Source organism: Pezoporus wallicus, unplaced genomic scaffold (genome assembly GCF_028554395.1).
Source record: "Pezoporus wallicus isolate ANWC-B61680 ecotype Strahan unplaced genomic scaffold, APGP_CSIRO_Pwel_v1 contig_7731, whole genome shotgun sequence".
In the NCBI taxonomy this organism is placed as follows: Eukaryota; Metazoa; Chordata; class Aves; order Psittaciformes; family Psittacidae; genus Pezoporus; species Pezoporus wallicus.
Genome location: NW_026635361.1, coordinates 167727 through 189027, shown reverse-complemented (window position 1 = coordinate 189027; position 21301 = coordinate 167727). Strand labels below are relative to the sequence as shown.

Genomic DNA, 21301 nt, shown 5'->3' with positions numbered 1-21301 from the left:
GCCTGTCAGCTCTCAGGTTCTCCTGAGGTGTTTCTGCTTCTTGCTTGAGGCTTGGTTCATCTGACCAGTGCTAGTGCTTTTACCTCTCTTACTGTTCTATTTAGTTAGTTGTAAGGTATGAGCAGAGCCTGTGTATGTGTGAGATGGCTTTGGTTAGACCCTGGAGCGCGGCTCACAAGCGAGCTGCTGGTGGAAATCTCTGTGCACGTGTCCTTCAGGCATATAGAAAACCTTGGTGCACCCACATCTTGATGAGCATCTTGAGGTCATTGTAAGTTAAAGGGGAAACCAAATGGGCTTTAACTCTTCAGTTTGGAGAAGAGGCTGTGGTGGGATATGGTGGAGGCTTGCAAAATCATCAGAGGTGGAAAAAAAGGCAATTTAGAACTGTAACTCACCAAATCCTTATGTTATTAGGGGCTGATTTAGTAAAAGAACACCTCTATCATGGACTTGTAGAAGGTGGCCTGATAGGCTGTGAGAGATCATAGTGTCACTAGTGTCAGTGGGTTTAAAACATACATGGTTTAGTGATGCTCTTGGCAGTCCTTGGGGTAAAGGTTGGACTTCATGATCTTAAAGGTGTTTTCCAACCTGGTTTGTTCTATGATTCTATGTATCTTAAGTGTCACATGCATGCAAAAGTGTCACTTACCAACCCATCAATGTCTGGTGTCAGATTAGGGATCTCTCAGCCTTGATGGGTAAGTTAGACAAGCAGCCCTGCTCAAGGGGAGATCACCACCACCACGTGGCCTGCTGCTATGGAGAGAACTCAGTGGCCCCTAATGGCTGCAGATATTTATAGTGTCAAGTAGCTGATATTTCATCAGATTTTCAAGTAGCTGATATTTCATCAGATTTTCTGCTGTGTTCATAGAATCAGAACCCCAGACTGGTTTGGGTCGGAAGGGACCTCAAAGCTCCTCCAGCTCCAACCCCTGCCACGGGCAGGGACCCCTTCCACTCGAGCAGCTTGCTCCAAGCCCCTGTGTCCAACCTGGCCTTGAACACTGCCAGGGATGGGGCAGCCACAGCTTCTCTGGGCACCCTGTGCCAGCGCCTCAGCACCCTCACAGGGAAGAACTTGTTCCTTATATCTAACCTGAACTTCCCCTGTTTCAGTTTGAACCCATCACCCCTTGTTCTATCGCTCCAGTCCCTGATGAAGAGTCCCTCTCCAGCATCCTTGCAGCCCCCTTCAGACAATAGGAGCTGCTCCGAGGTCTCCATGTTAATGCATTTTCAGGCGCTTGTCAGCCCTGTGTCCAGCCAAACTGTTCCTTTTGGTGCTGAGTTCTCCCTGATAGCCTCACAGAATAGGATTAACTTCAGTTTGAGCTGCTTGCTGAGTGTCTGCCTTGACCAACGTTCAGTTAGTTCAGATAGGAGGAGTGCATCTGTCACACAGGATGGGATGTCCTGCTGCCATGGTTGGGATGGTGGGCTGGGAGGAGTGTGGGGCTGGTCTTGTAGAGCATTTCTGGTGTCCTAGCGCCAGAGCCGGGGGCTCTGAGACAGCATCCATGGGAAATGAGGCCTGGTTCCCTTCCCTGCACAGAGACCTTCATTCAAGGCAGTTCCAGACTTATTTTCCTTTATTGCAATGGATTATTTCCCTGCAAACCCTGCTGTGCTCCCAATACGCCTTGCTCCCAGCATCCAAAGGTGTTTCTTTGGGAGGCTTGCAGCTGGAGTGTATTTGCTTAGACACCCTCCATTCACCTTGTAGGCGTGTTTCTGTGGACTGTCTTCATGGTGTAAGCCTTTTTTTCCCAACCCTATACCCATTTTTCCCCTCCAAAGATAAATACTGTCTTAGATTCAATAGAATAACTTGGAACTGGGTTCAGGTTTCTTCAAAGATGGCAATTTACCTATAAATTAAAGAATACACCAACTCTTAAATCACTTTTCTTTTAGGAAAAGGCCTGATATCTGCAGTTCCATGTTGTGTCTCTGATGTCTCCCTTTGTCTCAAGGTGAAGTCTTCCAGATGGCGTAATACTGGCAATTCCAGTAAAAATTAAAAGTCTGGCTATTAAGTATATTTAATTCCATCTGAAAGCTTTTGATTATGTACAAATAATCTATTTACTTTCTGTGGTTTGTTTTTAATCTTCATTGTTACTTTCCCTGCAGACTCTGTCTATTGGAGTACTTGATATTTTTGGGTTTGAAGACTATGAAAACAACAGTTTTGAGCAATTCTGCATTAACTTTGCCAACGAGCGCTTGCAGCACTACTTTAACCAGCACATCTTTAAACTTGAACAGGTAAGTCTGGAAATGAGTGTTGATGTGAGTTTGTGACACCAATAAGAAAGTTCTTAAATTGTCCCTTTAATTCTCTTATGTTAAAGACTGTGCACTGATTTCTTCAACTTTAACTTCTAATTTATCATATGACTTATTGCTACCTTATTGCAAAATAAAATCCAGCCAGAGATTTGGTGGTTTTAAATGAGTGGTTTGGGATGGGATACAAGTGTCCTCAAACATCAGGAAGACCTTGACTGTTCTCTTCCATCTCCTTGTTCAGAGGGCTCACCCATTTGTGGGGAGGGAGGAAATGTCACCCTCGTATATGTTCTCCAAGGTCAGACTTGAGATCCTTATGACCTCCAGCAGCCATGGCAGATTAGGAAAGGCTGGACTTTAAGCTTTGCTTTAGGTTTGTTAAGACTGTGTGTTGCTTTCCAGCCTCAGATGAATGTGCTGTAAGAGAGGGGTAACAAAAATAACAGCCCTTAATTTAGCAGGTAACATAGACACAGGCTGGTATGGTCTGTTTATTAGGATGGGAGAAGGATTCTCCAAACATAATTTGTTACCGAAAAACAAGTGGGACAAGAGAGCTGCTAAACATGTTGTTTCATGGACGCACAACAAACAAGAGAGCTGTATAATACAGTAAATATGCTATAGACCTTCAAATTGCCTTTTTCTTCCCATGCCAGCCTGCATGCCCTGCCTTCAGGTGAAATTCTTCTTTGGGTGAGGTCAAAGGAAATGCTCCTTGTTATTAGTTTCAGTAGGGCTGCGCTCTGCAGCCTAAGTCCAGCTGAGATCAAAGAATTAAACCAGCCCTTCCCAGAAACCCTGATAGTTTCATTCGGGCCTCCACAGTGTCATAAGAGATCTGAAAAGTCACTAAGAGAAGCCTGCTCGAATATGAGGATGGTCACAAATAAGCAACGTAACCCTGGGTGGATCATTTGGGGGATATTTGAGCTGGAATTTGATGCTTCTCTTTTTTGTTGGTGGGGTTCTGGTTTTGCTCAAGAAGGGGAGCAGAGCTGCTCAAAACCATTTTATTTCCATTTTTTAACTGGTCTTTGTGTTCTGCAGCCTGCTCTGAGCAGTTGGTAGAAAAATCTGCCTGTATTTCTAGGAACAGGTCTAGTTGACTGTTCTCCACCATAAAAATGCAGACTAAAAGACTATTGCGAAGCCAGTATAGCTTTTTTTTTCTATAAAGATAACACACTTTCTAGAAGAGACCTGGGGAGGGAGGCCCCTTGCTGAAAGCTGGATGATACCGCAGTGGGGTGGGATTTCAGACCACTTGGGTTTCAGCTGGCTTCACAGGGGCAAGCCAAGATGCTGTCAGCCATAAGGGAATTCCTGTGCTTGGGCTGGGATTTCTTAGCAGGTCAGTGCTCCTTCTCGGGCCTGCGGTATACGCAGAGCTCCTGATTGCAGCAATCTGTAATTCTCCTCAGACTGGCTTCTAACCAATGACCTAATTAGTTTTCTCCTATAAATCTGTCAAGCACATGAAGTCATTAGTCAGGATTTGCTGTATGGATGAGCAGAGCAGTTGTGGAGGCATCCAATTGCAAAGGGCTCATTCCAATTCTTACTGCGGGAGAACGTCATCTGTCTAGGGCTGGAGCACTGCAAGCTCTGCTTGGGGAAAATACTGTTGTCTCTACATAGTTTGCTTTCTATAACTGTAAATAAGCTGTACAGATGCATGAGCACTAATTCTTGGTTGAATTATTTACATGGCTTAATCATTTACTTTTCCTCTTCTTGGAATTATGTGCTGCATGTGGAGGAGTGGATTTGATGGAAAGAAAACAGATCATGCATATTCAGATCTTGGGGGTTCGGAATATCCTTCCTTCCTAGCTGGCCCAAAGATTAATCTGGTTTTTAATGGTAGCTGTCAGTCTGCAGATGAAAACCAAGTAGTTGATACTGTGTCTCAAGATGGCAATTAGTTCTACTACTTTGCATTGTGAATTTGTCTGAGATATTTGTGGCTTTACAAGGGCCTGTTTGGTGTCTTGGTGGCTGAAAAACAAGTTGGTGATGGGCACGTGAAGTGGAGGGATCCTCTTCTGCATCCAGAGATAGGCTTGCTGTATCTCCAAAGCTTGCAGGAGGCTGAAGACAGATTCTGAATTATATGGACACTTCTGCTAAAAGAAATGAGAAATTTAAGTATTTGCTAAAAACTGTAATGGAATTTGTGTGCAAAACCACAGAGTGTTCTCATGGCTGTGTTGGTGTGTACCATGATGTAAGTGTTGCTGTGGCATGCAGATGTTATGGAAACCAGAATACCTACCACAGAGTAATCTCACAGAGGCGTGGGATTATTTGAACCTTTCTTTTCCTTTTCTTCCTGGTGAAATCTAATGCAATGTGCCTGGTGGATCTCTTTTTAAACCTTCTGTCTGAAGACAACACTATTCCCTGTGGTTGCAAACAGCTGCCCAAGGCATCCTCAGGAGCCTGGCTTCAGCCTGATGCCTCTTATAAATACAGCTGCTGCCATGTTGTGCACCAAGAGCATGCAAAGGTCTTTGCAATAGCAACCTCCTCTCTTTGAGCCAACCATGAAAATAAGGATGATGTCTCTCTGCCTGCTGTTTGTAGTAAAATAGGAGGAAAAGGAAAAAATGGCAAATGTGAGAGTTCTGCCTTGGATAAAGAGAATTATTGATGTTCTTTTACAACTTTCTTTTTAAATCAGCTATCCTGGATTGCGAAGGAAGATTTAGTGGTGGTTCATGATAGCAGATGATGGAATAGTACAAGAAAGACAAGCCTTAACCAGGCTGTAAAGCCCAGGCTTATAAATCTTGGCCTATCTGTATAGGCAAATCTTGGTTTGGGACTGATAATAACTCTTAATCTAGAAAGATTGCTATTGCAGGAAACAGCTTGCAGCCTGCCCCATCACATAGTAAGGGTGGCTTTCTCCTCCCTGTGTACCTCACAGGTTTGTGGGGTGGAGGTTGGATAAGGGGCTGTAGTTAGTGGCTGCAGGTGCTGCCTGATTCAGTGCTTGCTCCATGTGGTGGGAGGACAGTGTCCTTCACCAGGCTCCACACAGAATGCAGACATGTTTAGCTTTGCAGACAGCATGATTTCATCCCTCCTTGGGCTGATGACTTCAGGCGAGATGACCCCATAGCTCTTGGACGCTTAGGTGCTATCAGAGCATCACACTGCAGCAGTGGTTCTCTGTTCCCTGGTGGCTGATCCATCCCCCTGTCCTTAGGTGGCCTCCTCAAGCAGATAAGACCAGAGCTGTCCTGACCTCCAGGTGTCCTTCAAATAACACCCAGGTGAAGATGTAGTTTGGAGATCACCAGTAACATCATACCCATGATAGGAGTTCCCCAAGTTTCTGGATCTTTGGCAGTTTGAAGGCCAGGAATAAAAGGTTTTATTTCTCAATATATCCCATTCTGCAAACTGTTACCTTAGACTTCACTGATCTTGCCCCATCCCTGCTGAGGCTCACTCGATGCTCCACTTTTCTGTTGCCCTCATTCACCTTTCCCTGTTTCAGCTGATGGTTTGCAGAAGTTGAGAAGTTATTAATTCATAAGGGGGCTGGAGCACCTCCCGGATGGAGACAGGCTGAGAACACTGGGGCTGTTCAGTCTGGAGAAGAGAAGCTGCGTGGAGACCTCAGAGCAGCTTTCAGTGTCTGAAGGGGGCTGCAAGGATGCTGGAGAGGGACTCTTCATCAGGGACTGTGGTGATAGGACAAGGGGAGATGGGTTCAAACTGAAACAGGGGAAGTGCAGGTTAGATATAAAGAAGCTCTTCCCTGTGAGGGTGCTGAGGCGCTGGCACAGGGTGCCCAGAGAAGCTGTGGCTGCCCCATCCCTGACAGTGTTTAAGGACAGGTCAGACAGAGCCTTGGTCAACATGGTCTAGTGGAAGGTGTCCCTGCCCATGGCAGAAGGGTTGGAACTGGATGATCTTGAAGTCCTTTCCAACTAAAACCATTCTGTGATTCTGTGATTCATCCTGTAGATTTCCATCCCACAGGCATTGCTGTTTAAGTTCTTTACTACCCCATTTTCTGTCTGTTCTTTACCTGCCAAACCTCAATTTCGAGGACATCCTTTTGTTTTTAAAAAATGATGAATAACTGAGGTTGAGACTGAAAAAAATATTTGGAATGTGATCGACTGGCTTGAGGCGAGGTATTGAGCAGAGTCTGTTTTCTGGTGGGGTCCCTGGTGAGTTGGTGTCCCAGCCAGCAAAGCTTGGCCTGCTCAGCTAAACTTAATTCCATAAAGATAACTCGTCCATACAAAATAGTTGTTCAGCATTGAAAGCTCAGTAAATATTTAGGGAGAGCTATAGGTTTTACTGGTCCTGTGCAGTAGGTGGAGAAATCTGAGGGTCCAGACTAAATCCTGAACATTAAAACAACCTGTTCATCGCTGTGGCAGTGGATTGATTACAGAAAAGCATTGATTTGTCATAGAAATTGGTGATAGGTTGTTTATTCAGTCTGGGAAATGACCGTGATGCCTTCGATGCTTTCAGGCATCTTGGAGGGTTTCTCAGGCCGTGCTCCTCTGTCCCCAGCCACTTTTCATGGCGTTTAGAGAAAATAAAATATGAACATTCATAATAACAAGGTGCACAAGTTGTTGAGTTATGATTTGGCAATACACCATCATACATAACTCACATTTGGGGGGGGGAGAGGGGAGAAAGGATGCTTAGAGTTAAGAATTATCTTTAGGATAGAAAGCTTTCAAATTCCAGGATTGAAATGAAACACGGCTCTTGTCATCATCAGTCCCCCAAAGCATTGGCTTGGATCCTTCCACTTCTGGGCTGGGTGCAGGGGGGCTTCATTTACCACCCCCTTGTTCCTGGAGTTCTCCAGATGATGAAGAGTCACAATATATAATAACTATATAATACAGAATCACAGAGTCACAGACTGGGTTGGGTTGGAAGAAGATGAGTAGGAAACCTCAAAAACCCTGTAAAATCGTTCAACCAATCCAGAAAGAAGTCATACTGAGACAGAACTGGATCGTCCATTCTGACCACAGCTCTTTTCCTAGGCCCTTTATTTCTTCTCCTTTTTTAATTTCAGTGGCAAGAAGCGAATCTGCCAGCAGATCATGCAGCATCTTCAGGCTCTCGCTTCTCCTGGCTGTTGTAAGAGCAGCTTGGGAAGACGGATGGGACCATGGCAACATGTGTTTTGTCATGCAAAACAAATTGCCCGATTTTGAGAGCAAAATGTGATTTATGACAAACCCACCACTGCCACTGAAGCATAGGGAGCTCTTTGAGCTCGGAGATGGATGGAGCATATACAGCCACATACAAGAAGCACTGGACTGAACCTACTATTTCAAAACACTTTCTTTGATGCTCCATCCCTGGTGGTGTTCAAGGCCAGCTGGGACAGAGCCTTGGGTGACATGGTTTAGTGTGAGGTGTCCCTGCCCATGGCAGGGGGTTGGAACTGGATGATCTTAAGGTCCTTTCCAACCCTAACTATTCTATGATTCTATGATGGACAGTCCAAATTGCAATAAATTAAAGTCTCAGGCTTCATACATACAGGGGATGGGAGGATCACAGAATCCCAGGTTGGAAAGGGCCTCAAGGATCATCTGGTCCAACCTTTCTAAGCAAAGCATGACCTATACTGGATGTCCCAGCTGAATCTTAAAGAGTGTCCAATGTTGTGGGGTCCACCACTTCCCTGGGGAGATTCAGCCTCAAAGCAAAAGCAAATTCACTTGCCAGTTGCTGAGGAGCAGTTGAGTCACCTCAAAGGAGAAGACCTTCTCCATCTCAAGAAGCACCTCTGCTTCAAAGCCTTCTGCCAGCCCTCCGGAAGTGGTTAGCAGCTTACAGTGGGCAGCAGAAGAAATGCAAGGCAAGGCTGTTTATCAGAACCCCTGCAGTGCCAGGCGTTATGGTTTAAATAGAGCAGCTTATAAACCTGTTTATAGGTGGTGTATTTATGGAGCCTGTGGATACGTATTTATATACACTGTGCCTGTGGGCAAATGATGAAAACAATGTATGCTACCTTTATATTTTTATGTATGTGGCTGTGTGTATAAATTCCTTTTCTGCTTAAATTGAGATCAGACATAAAAATCCTTGTCCATAAATGAAAGCGCTGCCATCCCCTTCTGGAGGGGTGTCGGGAACTTGAGGCATCCGTGCCGTCTGCAGTGCAGAAGCGCCGGCACCAAAGCAGACATTGGGCTTGTTCAGTCAGGAACTCTCTAATAATAAGGTTTTCCCATTTTAAGGATTTCTCATTCCAAGCACACTTTAATTCTCAAATTGTAGTGGGATTATTCTGCTGGGACTGGCTGAAGATGCCTGCCTTTGCTGAGCAAGCAAGTAATGCTCCGTGGGATGGATTAATTCTTGGATGCTGGGCAGATCTCTCCTGGATGGAGATTCCCCCACGCCTTGCTGCCATTTCCAGCCTTGGAAAAGCTTTCTCAGGCTCCCTAAAATGGATTTTAGGATACATACATACTTATACAGACATATCCAGAAAGGAGGTTTTATAAGGTTTAGCTCCTTTAGTTGATTATAAAAAAATGACCTATTTTAATGTAACTTTTACAGCATTAAATATTATGTTCTTTCCTGGGAGGTTTTCAATAGAGTTTGCAGAATACTGCTTTGGTTTTGAGCTTTTTGAGGCATTATTCGTATCTCTTTGTCCTGATGCATTGCAAGGTTGATGTTTCCTTGTTACTGGGTAAGCAATGAAGACAGAAACAATTTGTATGCTTGAGATGAGTGGCTCTAAGCTTGTATTTGCAAAGGTTTATATTGCTGTGGCTGTCAGATTGACTTGTAATAGTTTTTTAAGTATATTTGGAGGTTATTTGAAGCTGCACAAGTCGGTTTGGGCTGGAGAGACGTGGAAGGAAGCTTAATGCCGAGTTTCTCACTTTGCAAATGTTGCCAGAAGCTGAAGCAGACAGTGTTAGAGTCAAGAAGTGAGGAATTTCACACCCTGCTGTTTAGTTGTGAGGTTTTAGGCAAAATATATACATTTAGGCATCCAAAAGTATCTGCCTGTCGATCACATTGGAGCGTATGGCCCTGGATTACATGAGTTTGTGTGATAGGAACACGATGGGAAGCATTCCCACATACAGCTACACTGGAAAAAATGGGTGCTTCAGTTGATTTCCCACTTTATTTGGGGATTTTTCATTGTGTAAAGAAGGTTTTTCCTGTGCTTTGATAGTGAAAGCCTCAGGCAGATAATCTCCTGGGGCTTATCTAGTGCTGTCTGGGAGGAGGTGAATGAGCTGATGGGGTTTTCCTCTTCTCTTGCAATTTATTTGAGCATTCCTGAAGCAGGCATTGCCATGCTTTGGGGGGGAAATGCCGTATTCCCCTTGCACATTGTTCCATGCAAATAAAGCAACCATTTTGGTTTACATTTTCTACTTAATTTGCTTTAATTTCCTAATTGGACTTGATAAAAGCTGAAACAACACTGCATACCCTGCCCTCATAGCAGCCTTCCAGCATCTGAAGGGGGCCTATAGGGATGCTGGAGAGGGACTCTTCATTAGGGACTGTAGTGACAGGACAAGGGGTAAGGGGTTAAAACTTAAACAGGGGAAGCTTAGATTGGATATAAGGAGGAAATTCTTTACTGTTAGGGTGGTGAGGCACTGGAATGGGTTGCCCAGGGAGGTTGTGAATGCTCCATCCCTGGCAGTGTTCAAGGCCAGGCTGGACAGAGCCTTGGGTGATATGGTGTAGTGTGAGGTGTCCCTACCCATGGCAGGGGGGGTGGAACTTGATGATCTTAAGGTCCTTTCCAACCCTAACTATTCTATGATTCCATGGTTCTATACTATGTTTCACCCCTCTCTTTGCCATCAACTTTCATCATCCCCAGGAAAGAGCTGGGAGCATCATCAGTGTCTTTGGGTTTTAAATGTTTTCTGGGCCTGCTTCCCAATTGTCAGGGCAGTCTCCCTCTGTAACCCTACATCTGCCTCCTGGGCACTGAAATGCTGAGATATTGGTGTGGCTCTTGGCTTTCAGGCTGTGTGAAGGAATTCCCGACACACTCCAGGCCTCTTGAAACCGTGGCATATTTTGTACTTTTCATATTCCATCCCAGGGCAACAAATCTCATCTATCTTAGAAAAACTCACATCCTTTGTACTCAGGCCTGATTTCTTCACTGCTTTTCAATCTGCATTTACTAATCCCTCAGTTTTGTGCTTTGAGACAGATGGGCTTTAAGACTTACTATGATTTTTATTTTGTGTTTTGATCACGTCTCTCCTCTTTCATTTCTTCTCTGGGTTTCCATGCTCCTCTTCTCTTCTATTTTTCAAGGCTCTGATCAGTCCCTCCAACACCTCTTCACTTTACCATATGATCTGGGGGAGCAACAGCCCCCAGAGAGCCAATACTGTAGATAAGTGTGAGCTTAAAAATCGTATTTAATGCTTTCTCCTTTAATCCTGTTTTTTAGCATTTGGTTTGACTTATTGTTGGCCACAGCTGGATATGGAAGAATTCATAATAGAGCATGTGTGGATGTGTAGAGCTCTTCCCAGATGCTGTTGGGCTCAGGCGTATTTTCTCCCACTCAAGATACATAAACCTTTAATTCTGCTGTGGATTAGAGGGTATTTCTGTTTGGTGCAGCACAAAATCAAGTGCTGATAACGGAACTGATCCAACGCTCCTGTAAAGATAATGGAACTTGTTTCTTGTACAAGAAACCCAGAGAGGGGCTTTGGACAAGGGCCTGCAGGGCCAGGCCAAGGGCAATGGCTTGAACCTGCCCGAGGGGAGACTGAGCTGAGCTCTTAGGCAGAAGCTCTTCCCTGTGAGGGTGCTGAGGCGCTGGCACAGGGTGCCCAGAGAAGCTGTGGCTGCCCCATCCCTGGCAGTGCTCAAGGCCAGGTTGGACACAGGGGCTTGGAGCAAGCTGCTCTAGTGGAAGGTGTCCCTGCCTGTGGCTGGGGTTGGAGCTGGATGAGCTTTAAGGTCCCTTCAGCCCAAACCAGGCTGGGATTCTTTACACGTTCGTCTATAAAATTACAGATGTTTTCTTTTCCTAGAAGCAGTGTTTCCATCAAGCCTTGTGTCCCAGCTGGGAAGTTTTCCTGATGCTGAGCAAATGGATTTTAATCTTAAATTCATTTTTCTGTGGCACATGAGCAGTGTTTGTTCTCTGGGGTTAGCTGCAGGCGGGCAGGGTTTCTCTTTAGCAGTGCTTAGCTATCTCCTTCCCAGAGTTCCTTTCGTTTCATAAAAATGTTGGCTATTCTGCCACATTCTGTTAATTTGGTAGCCCAAGTTTAACATGCTGGTATGTCTCAGATAATGCTGTGTGATATTTAGTAAAGACTTATGCTTGTATTCTGAGGATACACGTTTTAATGTCTGGATGGGCTTTTTGTATCTTCCTTTTTTGGTGTTTGAACATCACAAATTAGGTTTTATCCAGATCAGCCCGAGTGTTTTAAGTTCTAAAAAGCATCCCTTATGAACAAGAAAATCTCAGACAAATACTGGCCTTTCGGATAGGCCACCTCACTGCTTAGCACATCTTTCTAAATGTTGAATGCAATAATAAAGTACATGTATAGAATCATGGAATCAGCCAGGCTGGAAAAGCCCTTTAAGCTCATCCAATCCAACCATTCCCAGCCCTGCCAAGGCCACCCCTAACCCATGGCACTGAGGCCTCGTCTCCACGCTGTGTGAACACTTGCAGGGACGGTGACTGCAGCCCTGCCCTGGGCAGCCTGTTCCAATGCCTGAGCACCCTCTGGGGAAGGAATTGTTCCTCAGCTCCATCTAAACCTGCCCTGGTGCAGCTTGAGGCTGTTTCCTGTTGTCCCATCCCTTGTTCCTTGGGAGCAGAGCCCAGCCCCTCCTGGCTCCATCCTCCTCTCAGGCAGTTGTAGGGAGCCATCAGGTCCCCCCTGAGCCTTCTCTTCTCCATCTGAACCCCCCAGGTCCCTCAGCCCTTCCCCATCACACTTGTGCTCCAAGCCCTGCTCCAGCTCCATCGCCCTTCTCTGGCCCCGCTCCAGCACCTCAAGGTCTCTCCTGTATCGAGGGTCAGAACTGAAGACAGGATTTGAGGTGCAGCCTCACCAGTAGATGTGTATCTATACACATATATGGGCTTTTTGTCTGCTAAAGAGACACGAGGTGAAGTCACTCACTCCCTTCTCTCCCGGACTTCAGCCCAGTCAGAAAGACCCATGACACAACTTTGCTGACCTGGCTGTTGCAGTGAGCGTGTTGAAGCAGCCCCAAGAGCACAACCCTGCTGTGATCTGGGTTATGGCCTTTGAGGGGTGATTATACTCATGCTGGTGGGATGAGCCCCTTCGGTGACTTGCAGGGCCAAGGTTAACATGCTGCCAACATCATCATGGTCGGCAGCAGGATTTGGGAAGCGTTAATCTGCTCATGGTGGCTCTACAGGTCACCTGGGGAGCAATCAGTAGCATCTCACCCAATAATGACAGGAAAATATGAAGCTGCCGGACTCTAAAAAAGTCTGAACATCTTCATTTTGGGGTCTTTGTTCAATTCCTTCTGCCAAGTTTGGGAGCTCAGTGCTCTCCTCTCCAGTGAGCTTGTATCGCTCCACCTTCCAGCAGAGCACGTTTCAGCTATCCAGGGATGGGAGGACTAAATCCATACATTCTTGTTGGGAGTAAGGATGCCAGAAATAGAACTCTCTGGACTTCACTGCACTAGAAACTTTTGCAGATAGTGGTAATGTCAATGGTTTGGTTCTTGATGTAAAGATGGTCTTTTAGGAATAGGACATTTGGATTTTCCCCTAAACATAATTTAGTTCTACATTAAGGTATAAATTTAAACTGTTTTTTTAATTAACCTTCAGTTTGTGGCTTTTTTTGTTTGTTTGAATGGTCTGGAAGTGTTTTGTATTGTCTTCATCTTGACTGTTTCTTAAATGAAAACCTGATGTTGTTTGGATCTAATTCCTTAATATTCGAGTGCTCTGCAAGGAGCCTTGATTCATGAAGGATGGCAGAGACTTGATCGTCGTGCTCAGAAGTGAGGGAATATTTTGGAAGTAGCTTTTAAGTAGCTAAATTCTGCAGAAAGACAGTCATTGGAAGATGAATATAGAAGATTAAAACTGGAACTTGAGTTTTTTAACATAAACATTTGGACAGCAATGATTTTACTGCAGAGCTTCTGCCTTTATATGGACAACTTGCACTGTGTTCTGCAGACCAACAAACACCTAGGGAATCCTATTCCTCAATCTCAAAGCTGTAAGTATTTCTCCTGGGCTGCGATTCTGCAGGGAAACAAACCAATAACTGGAAAAATGCTAGGAAAAAAGAAATAAGGGGAATATTTTTTTCCATTTCATCTTTGGAGCAATTGATCTGGAATAGTTCCTGCTGCTACAACGTGCCTGTGTTGGAAGGAGAGCCTGTATGTGAGTTATTGTGGAAAAGGTTATTAGCTGAGGACTTCAATCCCTCATTGTATTTGGCCAACACAACAAGAGGCTGCATTGGGGATGGAAGGGAGGGAGCAGTGGACAAACAGATGTAGGGAACAACCCCGCTGCCTGGGAGTGAGAGTTTCTGACCCAGCCCAGAGGAAAACAAGCATAGGAGGGAAAAGTAGCCAAAATCCCGCAGCTGAAGAAACCGAGGCCAGGACTTACATTGCTGACTGGCCTTAGGTCATGCACTGTCTGGAGCAGAGCTGAAAATCCTAGCATAGTTTGGGTTGGAAGGGACCCACAGAGGTCATCTGGTCCAAGCCCTCTGCAGTGAGCAAGGACATCTTCAACCGAGCCTCAAGAAGTAGAGATCTTGAACTCAGGTCTTGTATGGTCGTGTACTGGGGTGTATTTAAAGAAAACCCCAGCAGCTGGCATTGCTGTTCAGTTCTTTTCCTCTGATCTGAGAAGCAGTAGAAGTTTTTGGTGAGGTCAGAATTTCACAGCAATGTTCACTGTGCAGCTGCTCACCGTCCCGTGTGGAGCTCTGCATGTCTAGGGGGCTTCCGGAGCAGAGTGATGGTGTGTGACCAGCTTAGATGTATGCAGACTTAAAACCCTTACAAATTGGTGAGTTTGGAGGGGAAGAAACATAAAGCCCCCATGCAAGTAGCTCAAGAAAGAGTCATGATACTTAATAGGTAAGGCAAGTAACATGCACCATCACAGCTACAATAAGGCTTGTCTTTACCAATGCAGCAAGTTTATTGCTCTCTGGGTGCTCAAGACCAGACCTGAGCAGGCAAAACTGGGACTAATGGACCCTGCATCCGCTGAAGCGGCTGTCAGGAGCAGATGTTGATGAATGATGCTGACTCCCATTACCACTGCATGCATCACCAGCTGTCTTCTAAATCACTCAGGAGAAGCTCGTGCTTGCTAAAGAAATACGCAGTCTTCTCCAGTTGGCTGATTGCTGGAGAGGAGCTTTTTTCCTGACTTGCACTAAAAATGCAATGAGTCTTAACTGTATGAATTTGAAATGCCTATAGTTCAGCAGGGGCTTGTGAATCATCATCCTACATCCCTGCTGGGTCCTGGTTGCTCGGCAGGAGCCAAAGAAAAAAAGTAAAAAAATATAAAAATAAAAACTAAAATTCATCATGGGGAGTTATTCCTTATTTTCAGGATTATTTTGTTTTCTTCCAATGGGGTGGTTTATGTTTGGAACCTTAAAAACCATTAAAAAGTCCTGTGCCTACAGAGAATACACTGGTGTAAAGGTACGTGACGTCCCAAATACTGAATTAAAGACCTTGGAGGGTTTTAGCCAAAATTTCCTTTTGAGATGTCTCAAAGCACTTCAGGTCTTTTAATTCCCAAAATAATGTGTGTGGAGTTCATGTTAATTTTGGATGAGAGTTTGAAAAATATATGTTTTAAAAGTTCTTTGCTCATATTGAAACTGAAAGCAGAAGCAGCAATAAAGATGAATGGGATTGTTATGAAGGTGCATCATATTAGTGCAGTTCTCAGGATATTTTACTGTTTTTCTTCACTTCTGCATCAAAATGTCTTACACTAGAGAAGTAAAAATGTGGCTTGGATTGGTTGGACATTTGCCAGTACATGGAGTAAGGTGCCCTTCCAGTGTTGCTGTTTGTAGAGTGAGTCACAAGCCTTTAAAACATATGATAAAAAATACGATTTCTGAACTCTGCTTTCTTCCAGATGCCTCACAATAATCCCTGCAGGCAACTTCTCAAAGTAATCCAATTGCAAATCTATCTCAGAAGAAACGACCTTTATAAAAGAGCAAGGGACCCCTTCCACTAGAGCAGCTTGCTCCAAGCCCCTGTGTCCAACCTGCCCTTGAACACTGCCAGGGATGGGGCAGCCACAGCTTCTCTGGGCACCCTGTGCCAGCGCCTCAGCACCCTCACAGGGAAGAGCTTCTGCCTAAGAGCTCATCTCAGTCTCCCCTCGGGCAGGTTAAAGCCATTCCCCTTGGCCTGTCCCTACATCCCTTGTCCCAAGCCCCTCTCCAGGTTTCCTGCAGCCCCTTCAGGCACTGGAGCTGCTCTCAGGTCTCCCCTTCAGGAGCCTTCTCTTCTCCAGGCTGCCCCAGCCCAGCTCTCTCAGCCTGGCTCCAGAGCAGAGCTGCTCCAGCCCTCGCAGCATCTCCATGGCCTCCTCTGGCCTCGCTCCAACAGCTCCACGTCCCTCTTGTGCTGCTGCCCCAGAGCTGGATCAGGGCTGCAGGGGGGGTCTCCCCAGAGCACAGCAGAGGGGCAGGATCCCCTCCCTGAGCTGCTGCTCATGCTCTGGGGGTGCAGCCCAGGGTAATAAAGATAAATAATTCCTTTTTACTCAGCATGAATCTGGGGCAGATCCTCACTTTTACTGTAGAATGCTGTGGCTCCGCTGGTCTTGGAGCAGTGATTTCTGCTAGCTCGAGGTCTCTTCATAGCCCTTATGATACCAGCCATTAATGTTGTGAGGTACAGAGCTGAGTGCAGTGAAGCAAGAAAGGGAGTTAAATTGGTTTTCCTCTGTAATTAAATGAACATGTTCTATACACCATTTTCTTCTAGGAAATAAATACTCCTACTTGATGCAAACACACTGTACTATGCTTTAAAGGCAGTCGAGGAAAAGGAAAGCAAGAATCAATGGTGCATGGCACGTCTTGCATCCTCAGAAGACAGTGTGTGCCAGACAGCTGACCTGTATCTGAGCAAGTCTGCTGCACCTGAAATTGTTAAATGCTGTGTTTAGGTTGTTCCTGTTGTTCTTTATAATGTTCTGCTGCATCAAATAAAATCTCAGTGGCACATTAACAGAACAAATGTTCATTTTGGTAAATGGTGCATCAGTTTCCAGAAAACCCTTTCAATTTCACCAGGTTTTATATTTTTTTTTCTTGCACCCGATATCCTTATTATATCTGTGGGGTTTTTTAGGAGGAATATAGAGCAGAAGGAATTAGCTGGCACAACATTGACTACATAGACAACTCCAGTTGCATCAACCTGATCAGTAAGAAGCCGACGGGCCTGCTCCATCTGCTGGATGAAGAAAGCAAGTAAGTAGGAAACTTGGGTTTGCCGATTATTGGGGTTTTTTTCACTTAAAAAGTGTTTATCCTCAAGTTTTCCCTATTGTGATTCTTCCCAGAAAGATTCTCTTAGCTTGCTAGGCTGATTTATCTTCTGTCTCTAGTTTTGTTTCCAAGGTGGTAAAGCAAACAGTGGCAAATCAGCAAACAGAGCAAAAAGAGCCTTGAATATAAGAACTAAAACTGTGTTTCAAGAATGTCTTCTGTTAAAAGGAAGGGAAAAGGTCTCCTTTGCTTCTCTCCTCTTTTGTCTCCCTGTCTCTTGTGGTATAATAACATGAAGGTGCTTGAAGTTGAGCTGAGTTAAGGGAAAATCCCAGTGCATGAGTTAAGGCAGGTTGCGGGGGTGCTGTTGTTGAGATACGAGGTTGGTTGATCAATTTAGTTTTAAAAATTAAGCCATAGAGAACTAAGGGCACTTACACATAGGGGCTGTGCTTCCACGGGGTTTCATGGACATCAAGGGTGCAGCTCAGATTTGCATCCTTGGTGATAATCCATCCAGCTTGTCTTGGTAGAAGTTAGCAGATTGTAGAATCCCAGCCTGGTTTGGGTTGGATTGAAGGGACCTTAAAGATCCTCCAGCTCCAACCCCTGCCACGGGCAGGGACACCTTCCACTAGAGCAGCTTGCTCCAAGCCCCTGTGTCCAACCTGGCCTTGAACACTGCCAGGGATGGGGCAGCCACAGCTTCTCTGGGCACCCTGTTCCTCCTCGCTCTGGCAAGATAGTCAAGTAACCCTTGACACTGAAGTGAGACTTGTAAACTCAATATTTCCTAGATGTGCAAGTACCCCATAGATACCAGAGCAGTCCAGGCCTCAAAACCAATGAGAGAAACTTGGGGTCCCAGATAAATGCAGCTACCCTCGATAATGTCTATGCAGTGGGCATATGATGGTGTATACCACAACATGCACCTATTTGTGCTTTCAGAACTGACTTCAGATCATTACTAAGTCAGCTTAGAGTTCTCCAGGCACCAGATATACCCTGTGTTTGTATATAACCCCATGACAGCATGCAGAATAGTGCTTGCTTCTGCAGGCATGGAAGTGGGACCTCAGAATCTCTCTCTTTTCCCATCTGTGGTCAGGAAAGAAGTGTAAAAGCTTTTTCATTGGGTTTATGGTTGTCTTCTTTTGAATTCTTTCCACTCAGTTTTCCTCAAGCCACAAACCAGACACTGCTGGACAAGTTTAAACGTCAGCATGAAGGGAACTCCTACATTGAATTTCCAGCAGTCATGGAGCCAGCTTTCATCATCAGACACTACGCTGGCAAAGTGAAGTATGGAGTGAAGGTCAGTCCCCCAGCAGTTGTCTTCATGTAAATCTCCTAACTGTGATGGGGAAGCAGAGCACCAAAGGCTCCACAGAGCAGCTTTGGAGAGGACTTGGCTGGAGAAGAGACATGAGGGTTGGGAGAGAAGTGTTTGGTAAAAAGCTTGGCTGAAATGAGACGGTGATGGGGGTTGTATCATCCTGTTCTCCTCCATGCTGTGAGCCCTGTGTGTTGGCATTATGGGGAATAATTCAGGGATGCACACTGAGGTTGATTATGTCCCAGTGATGGGTTGAGATTGGGTATTTAGTAGCCTTTCTGGGCTTGGGTGATGTAGAAAATCCCATGGTTTTCATCATTCATTATTCTTTAACACAGGCTACACAACCATAGGGCTCAGCATCTCCCTGCTGCAGGGACTTTTGGAAATGCCATTCAAATGATTTCAAAGTTGGCCCTATTTATATTCATTCCACTTAATAGCATAAGCAATTCTGGTGGGCAGCTGAGCCTATATGAGAAACAGCCTCAGGATTTACAACTGCAAAACTGTTACTGTGTTTCTGATGCAGTAAATGCATGTGACAAACTTAAGAATAAAATCATACAATCATAGAATGGTTTGGGTTGGAAGGGACCTTAAGACCATCCAGTTCCAACCCCTTGCCACGGGCAGGAACACCTCACACTAGACCATGTCAACAGGCCCCTGCCAACCTGGGCTTAAACACTGCCAGGGATGGGGCAGCCACAGCTTCTCTGAGTAACCCATGCAGGTGTCCCACCACCCTCACAGGGAAGAGCTTCTGCCTTATATCTAACCTGAACATCCCCTGTTTCAGTTTGAGCCCATCTCCCCTTGTCCTGTCACTACAGTCCCTGATGAAGAGTCCCTCCCCAGCATCCCTATAGGCCCCCTTCAGACAGTGGAAGCTGCTCTGAGGTCTCCACGCACCTTCTCTTCTCCAGGCTGAACAGACCCAATGTTCTCAGCCTGTCTTCATACAGGAGGTGCTCCAGCCCCTGCTCATCCTCGTGGCCTCCTCTGGACTTGCTCCAACAGCTCCGTGTCCTTCTTACATTGAAGACACCAAAACTGTGCACACAGTGCTCCAAGTGGGGTCTCATGAGAGCAGAGGGGCAGGATCACCTCCTTTGACCTGCTGGTCACACTTCTTTTGATGCAGCCCAGGATATGCATCAGCTTTACGATGCTTCAGAGTGCTTTGGGGTAAAACATTTCTTTTCTAGACATAACCAGGTGCCTAATACAGGGACAGAAAAAGAGATAGAAGCAGATTCACTAGTCCCAGGGGCATCCAGATCTGACCTGCTCTATCTTGTAGATAATTGTTTATTTTCCTCTTTTTCCCCCCTCCTTTATGTCTTTCCCTAGGATTTCCGTGAGAAGAACACAGATCACATGCGCCCGGACATTGTAGCTCTTCTTAGGAGCAGCAAGAACGCCTTCATCTGCGGGATGATCGGGATCGACCCGGTGGCTGTCTTCCGCTGGGCCATCCTGCGGGCATTCTTCAGGGCCATGGTTGCCTTTAGGGAGGCTGGAAAACGATACGTGGAGAAGAAAACTGGTACGTGTGTCTGTGTCCTCATTCTAGCGCCTGCTTTTCAGCAGCAACTTAGGTCCAGAGTATTACCGTGGTATTTTTAGTAGCCTCACTTAGTAGGAGTGATTGATCTGTCCAAAAGTCATTAAGATGTCGATTTTTGATGTGCAACAGCTCCATTGAAATGTATATTTGGATTTGAACACATTGTAAGGGAATAATTTCACTTTGCTGCTTTAACTTTTCCTTTCTGTAGGGTGCATGCGTAGGAAATCCAGAATGACTCAAACAGAAACATAACAATTATTTAGCAAATAAGGCCAAGTTATATTTTCTAGGAGTTCTTGAACTGGAAACAAAAAAAGGCACTAACTTTTCTCTGTAATTTTTCAAGCTGTTCACCCTTTAAGCTGCAAGAGAGCGTGTCTCTTGTCTAGCAAAATTCATTGCTTCTCAGTCATCCAGAACCACTTCGTGCTGAGCACAAGGGCATTAAATTAAAGGAAAGTGATGGTGCATCATCATGCTGTGGCAGGCAATACCTGGCTGTGCTTTTAGACCATTTCTCTGCATAAACCAATTTGGGGAAGATGGGTCCAAGCTATTACTATTAATTTCTGGGCACAAGAGGGCTTGAAATTTATGATGAAATTAGAGACTCAGCAGGGAAAATGTCAGCTGAGTTAAAACAAAGTGCAGAGCTGCACCATGAAGTTTTCAGTCGGAGAGGTGTGCATCAAGGAGAGCCAAGGAGCCTGAGACAAGGGACATAGGAATGGGAACCATACAAGTGGAAAGAATATTTTTCTTGTTTGGGGTGAATAACAGCATCCCAAAGAGCAGGAGGCAGAAATCAGCTTTTGGCTCTTGAGACTTTTAAACCTCCCAGGTGTGATGTTAGAGCAAAGATGTTTCTCATGACCCTGGGTCTATGGCACATCCAGCAGCATTTATGGACAGTGCTGTTGCATACCACCAAGAGGTAGATGGCAAAATAGTTGGCACTGGGAGGAATTTCACTCGAGCTGGGTGCCAAACTCCATGTTTGCATTTTCTGACCATCATCTTTTCGTCTTGGACTAAACCCAGGCTGAACCTGAAGCAGGCTGCTCAAGGAGATAGTAAAAGTACGTTCAGTCTTGGAAAATAAGAGCTAATTTCAAGCCCTGCTTCGCTGTCTGTGTCTGGCAATCGGTTGTGCCTGCCATGCTCGTCTCCTACTAGCTAGCTTTCTGCTTTTCAGTCTTCAGTTTGTGGCAATAACTTGCTTGTATCTATATCTATATACCAATATATAGGTATATAATAGAGTCCAGGAGGTTTTCAGACAATTCTGAGACTCGATTCTTGCATCACCGTTTCTTTCCATACCAAAACTAACCAACACACAGTAGTGGCTGGATTTCTAACCATTTTCTAGCACGTCGTGCTGCTTTTTTATCTATCTGGGATTCTTTAGCCTGCTTTCAAATGGCTTTGTGCTTTGTAACTGCTGGGTTTGGAGTCCAGAAAAAAGAACAAAATGCCTTAGAAAGCTGAATAAGGTTTGTCTTAAGCTACCCAAAAATCCTCAGG

General features: G+C 45.2%; 1 protein-coding gene across 10 annotated transcripts in view; it reads left to right on the top strand.

Annotated features, from left to right (window-relative positions):
• Positions 1–21301, top strand: part of MYO9A (myosin IXA) — a 191382-nt gene that overhangs the window by 118641 nt on the left and 51440 nt on the right. For all 10 annotated transcript variants that reach the window (XM_057420638.1, XM_057420679.1, XM_057420688.1 and 7 more), the window contains 4 exons: positions 2143–2277; positions 16720–16841; positions 18036–18177; positions 19555–19750. In XM_057420638.1, the coding sequence (XP_057276621.1) occupies positions 2143–2277; positions 16720–16841; positions 18036–18177; positions 19555–19750 (595 nt within the window). The remainder of the gene's footprint in view (positions 1–2142; positions 2278–16719; positions 16842–18035; positions 18178–19554; positions 19751–21301) is intronic.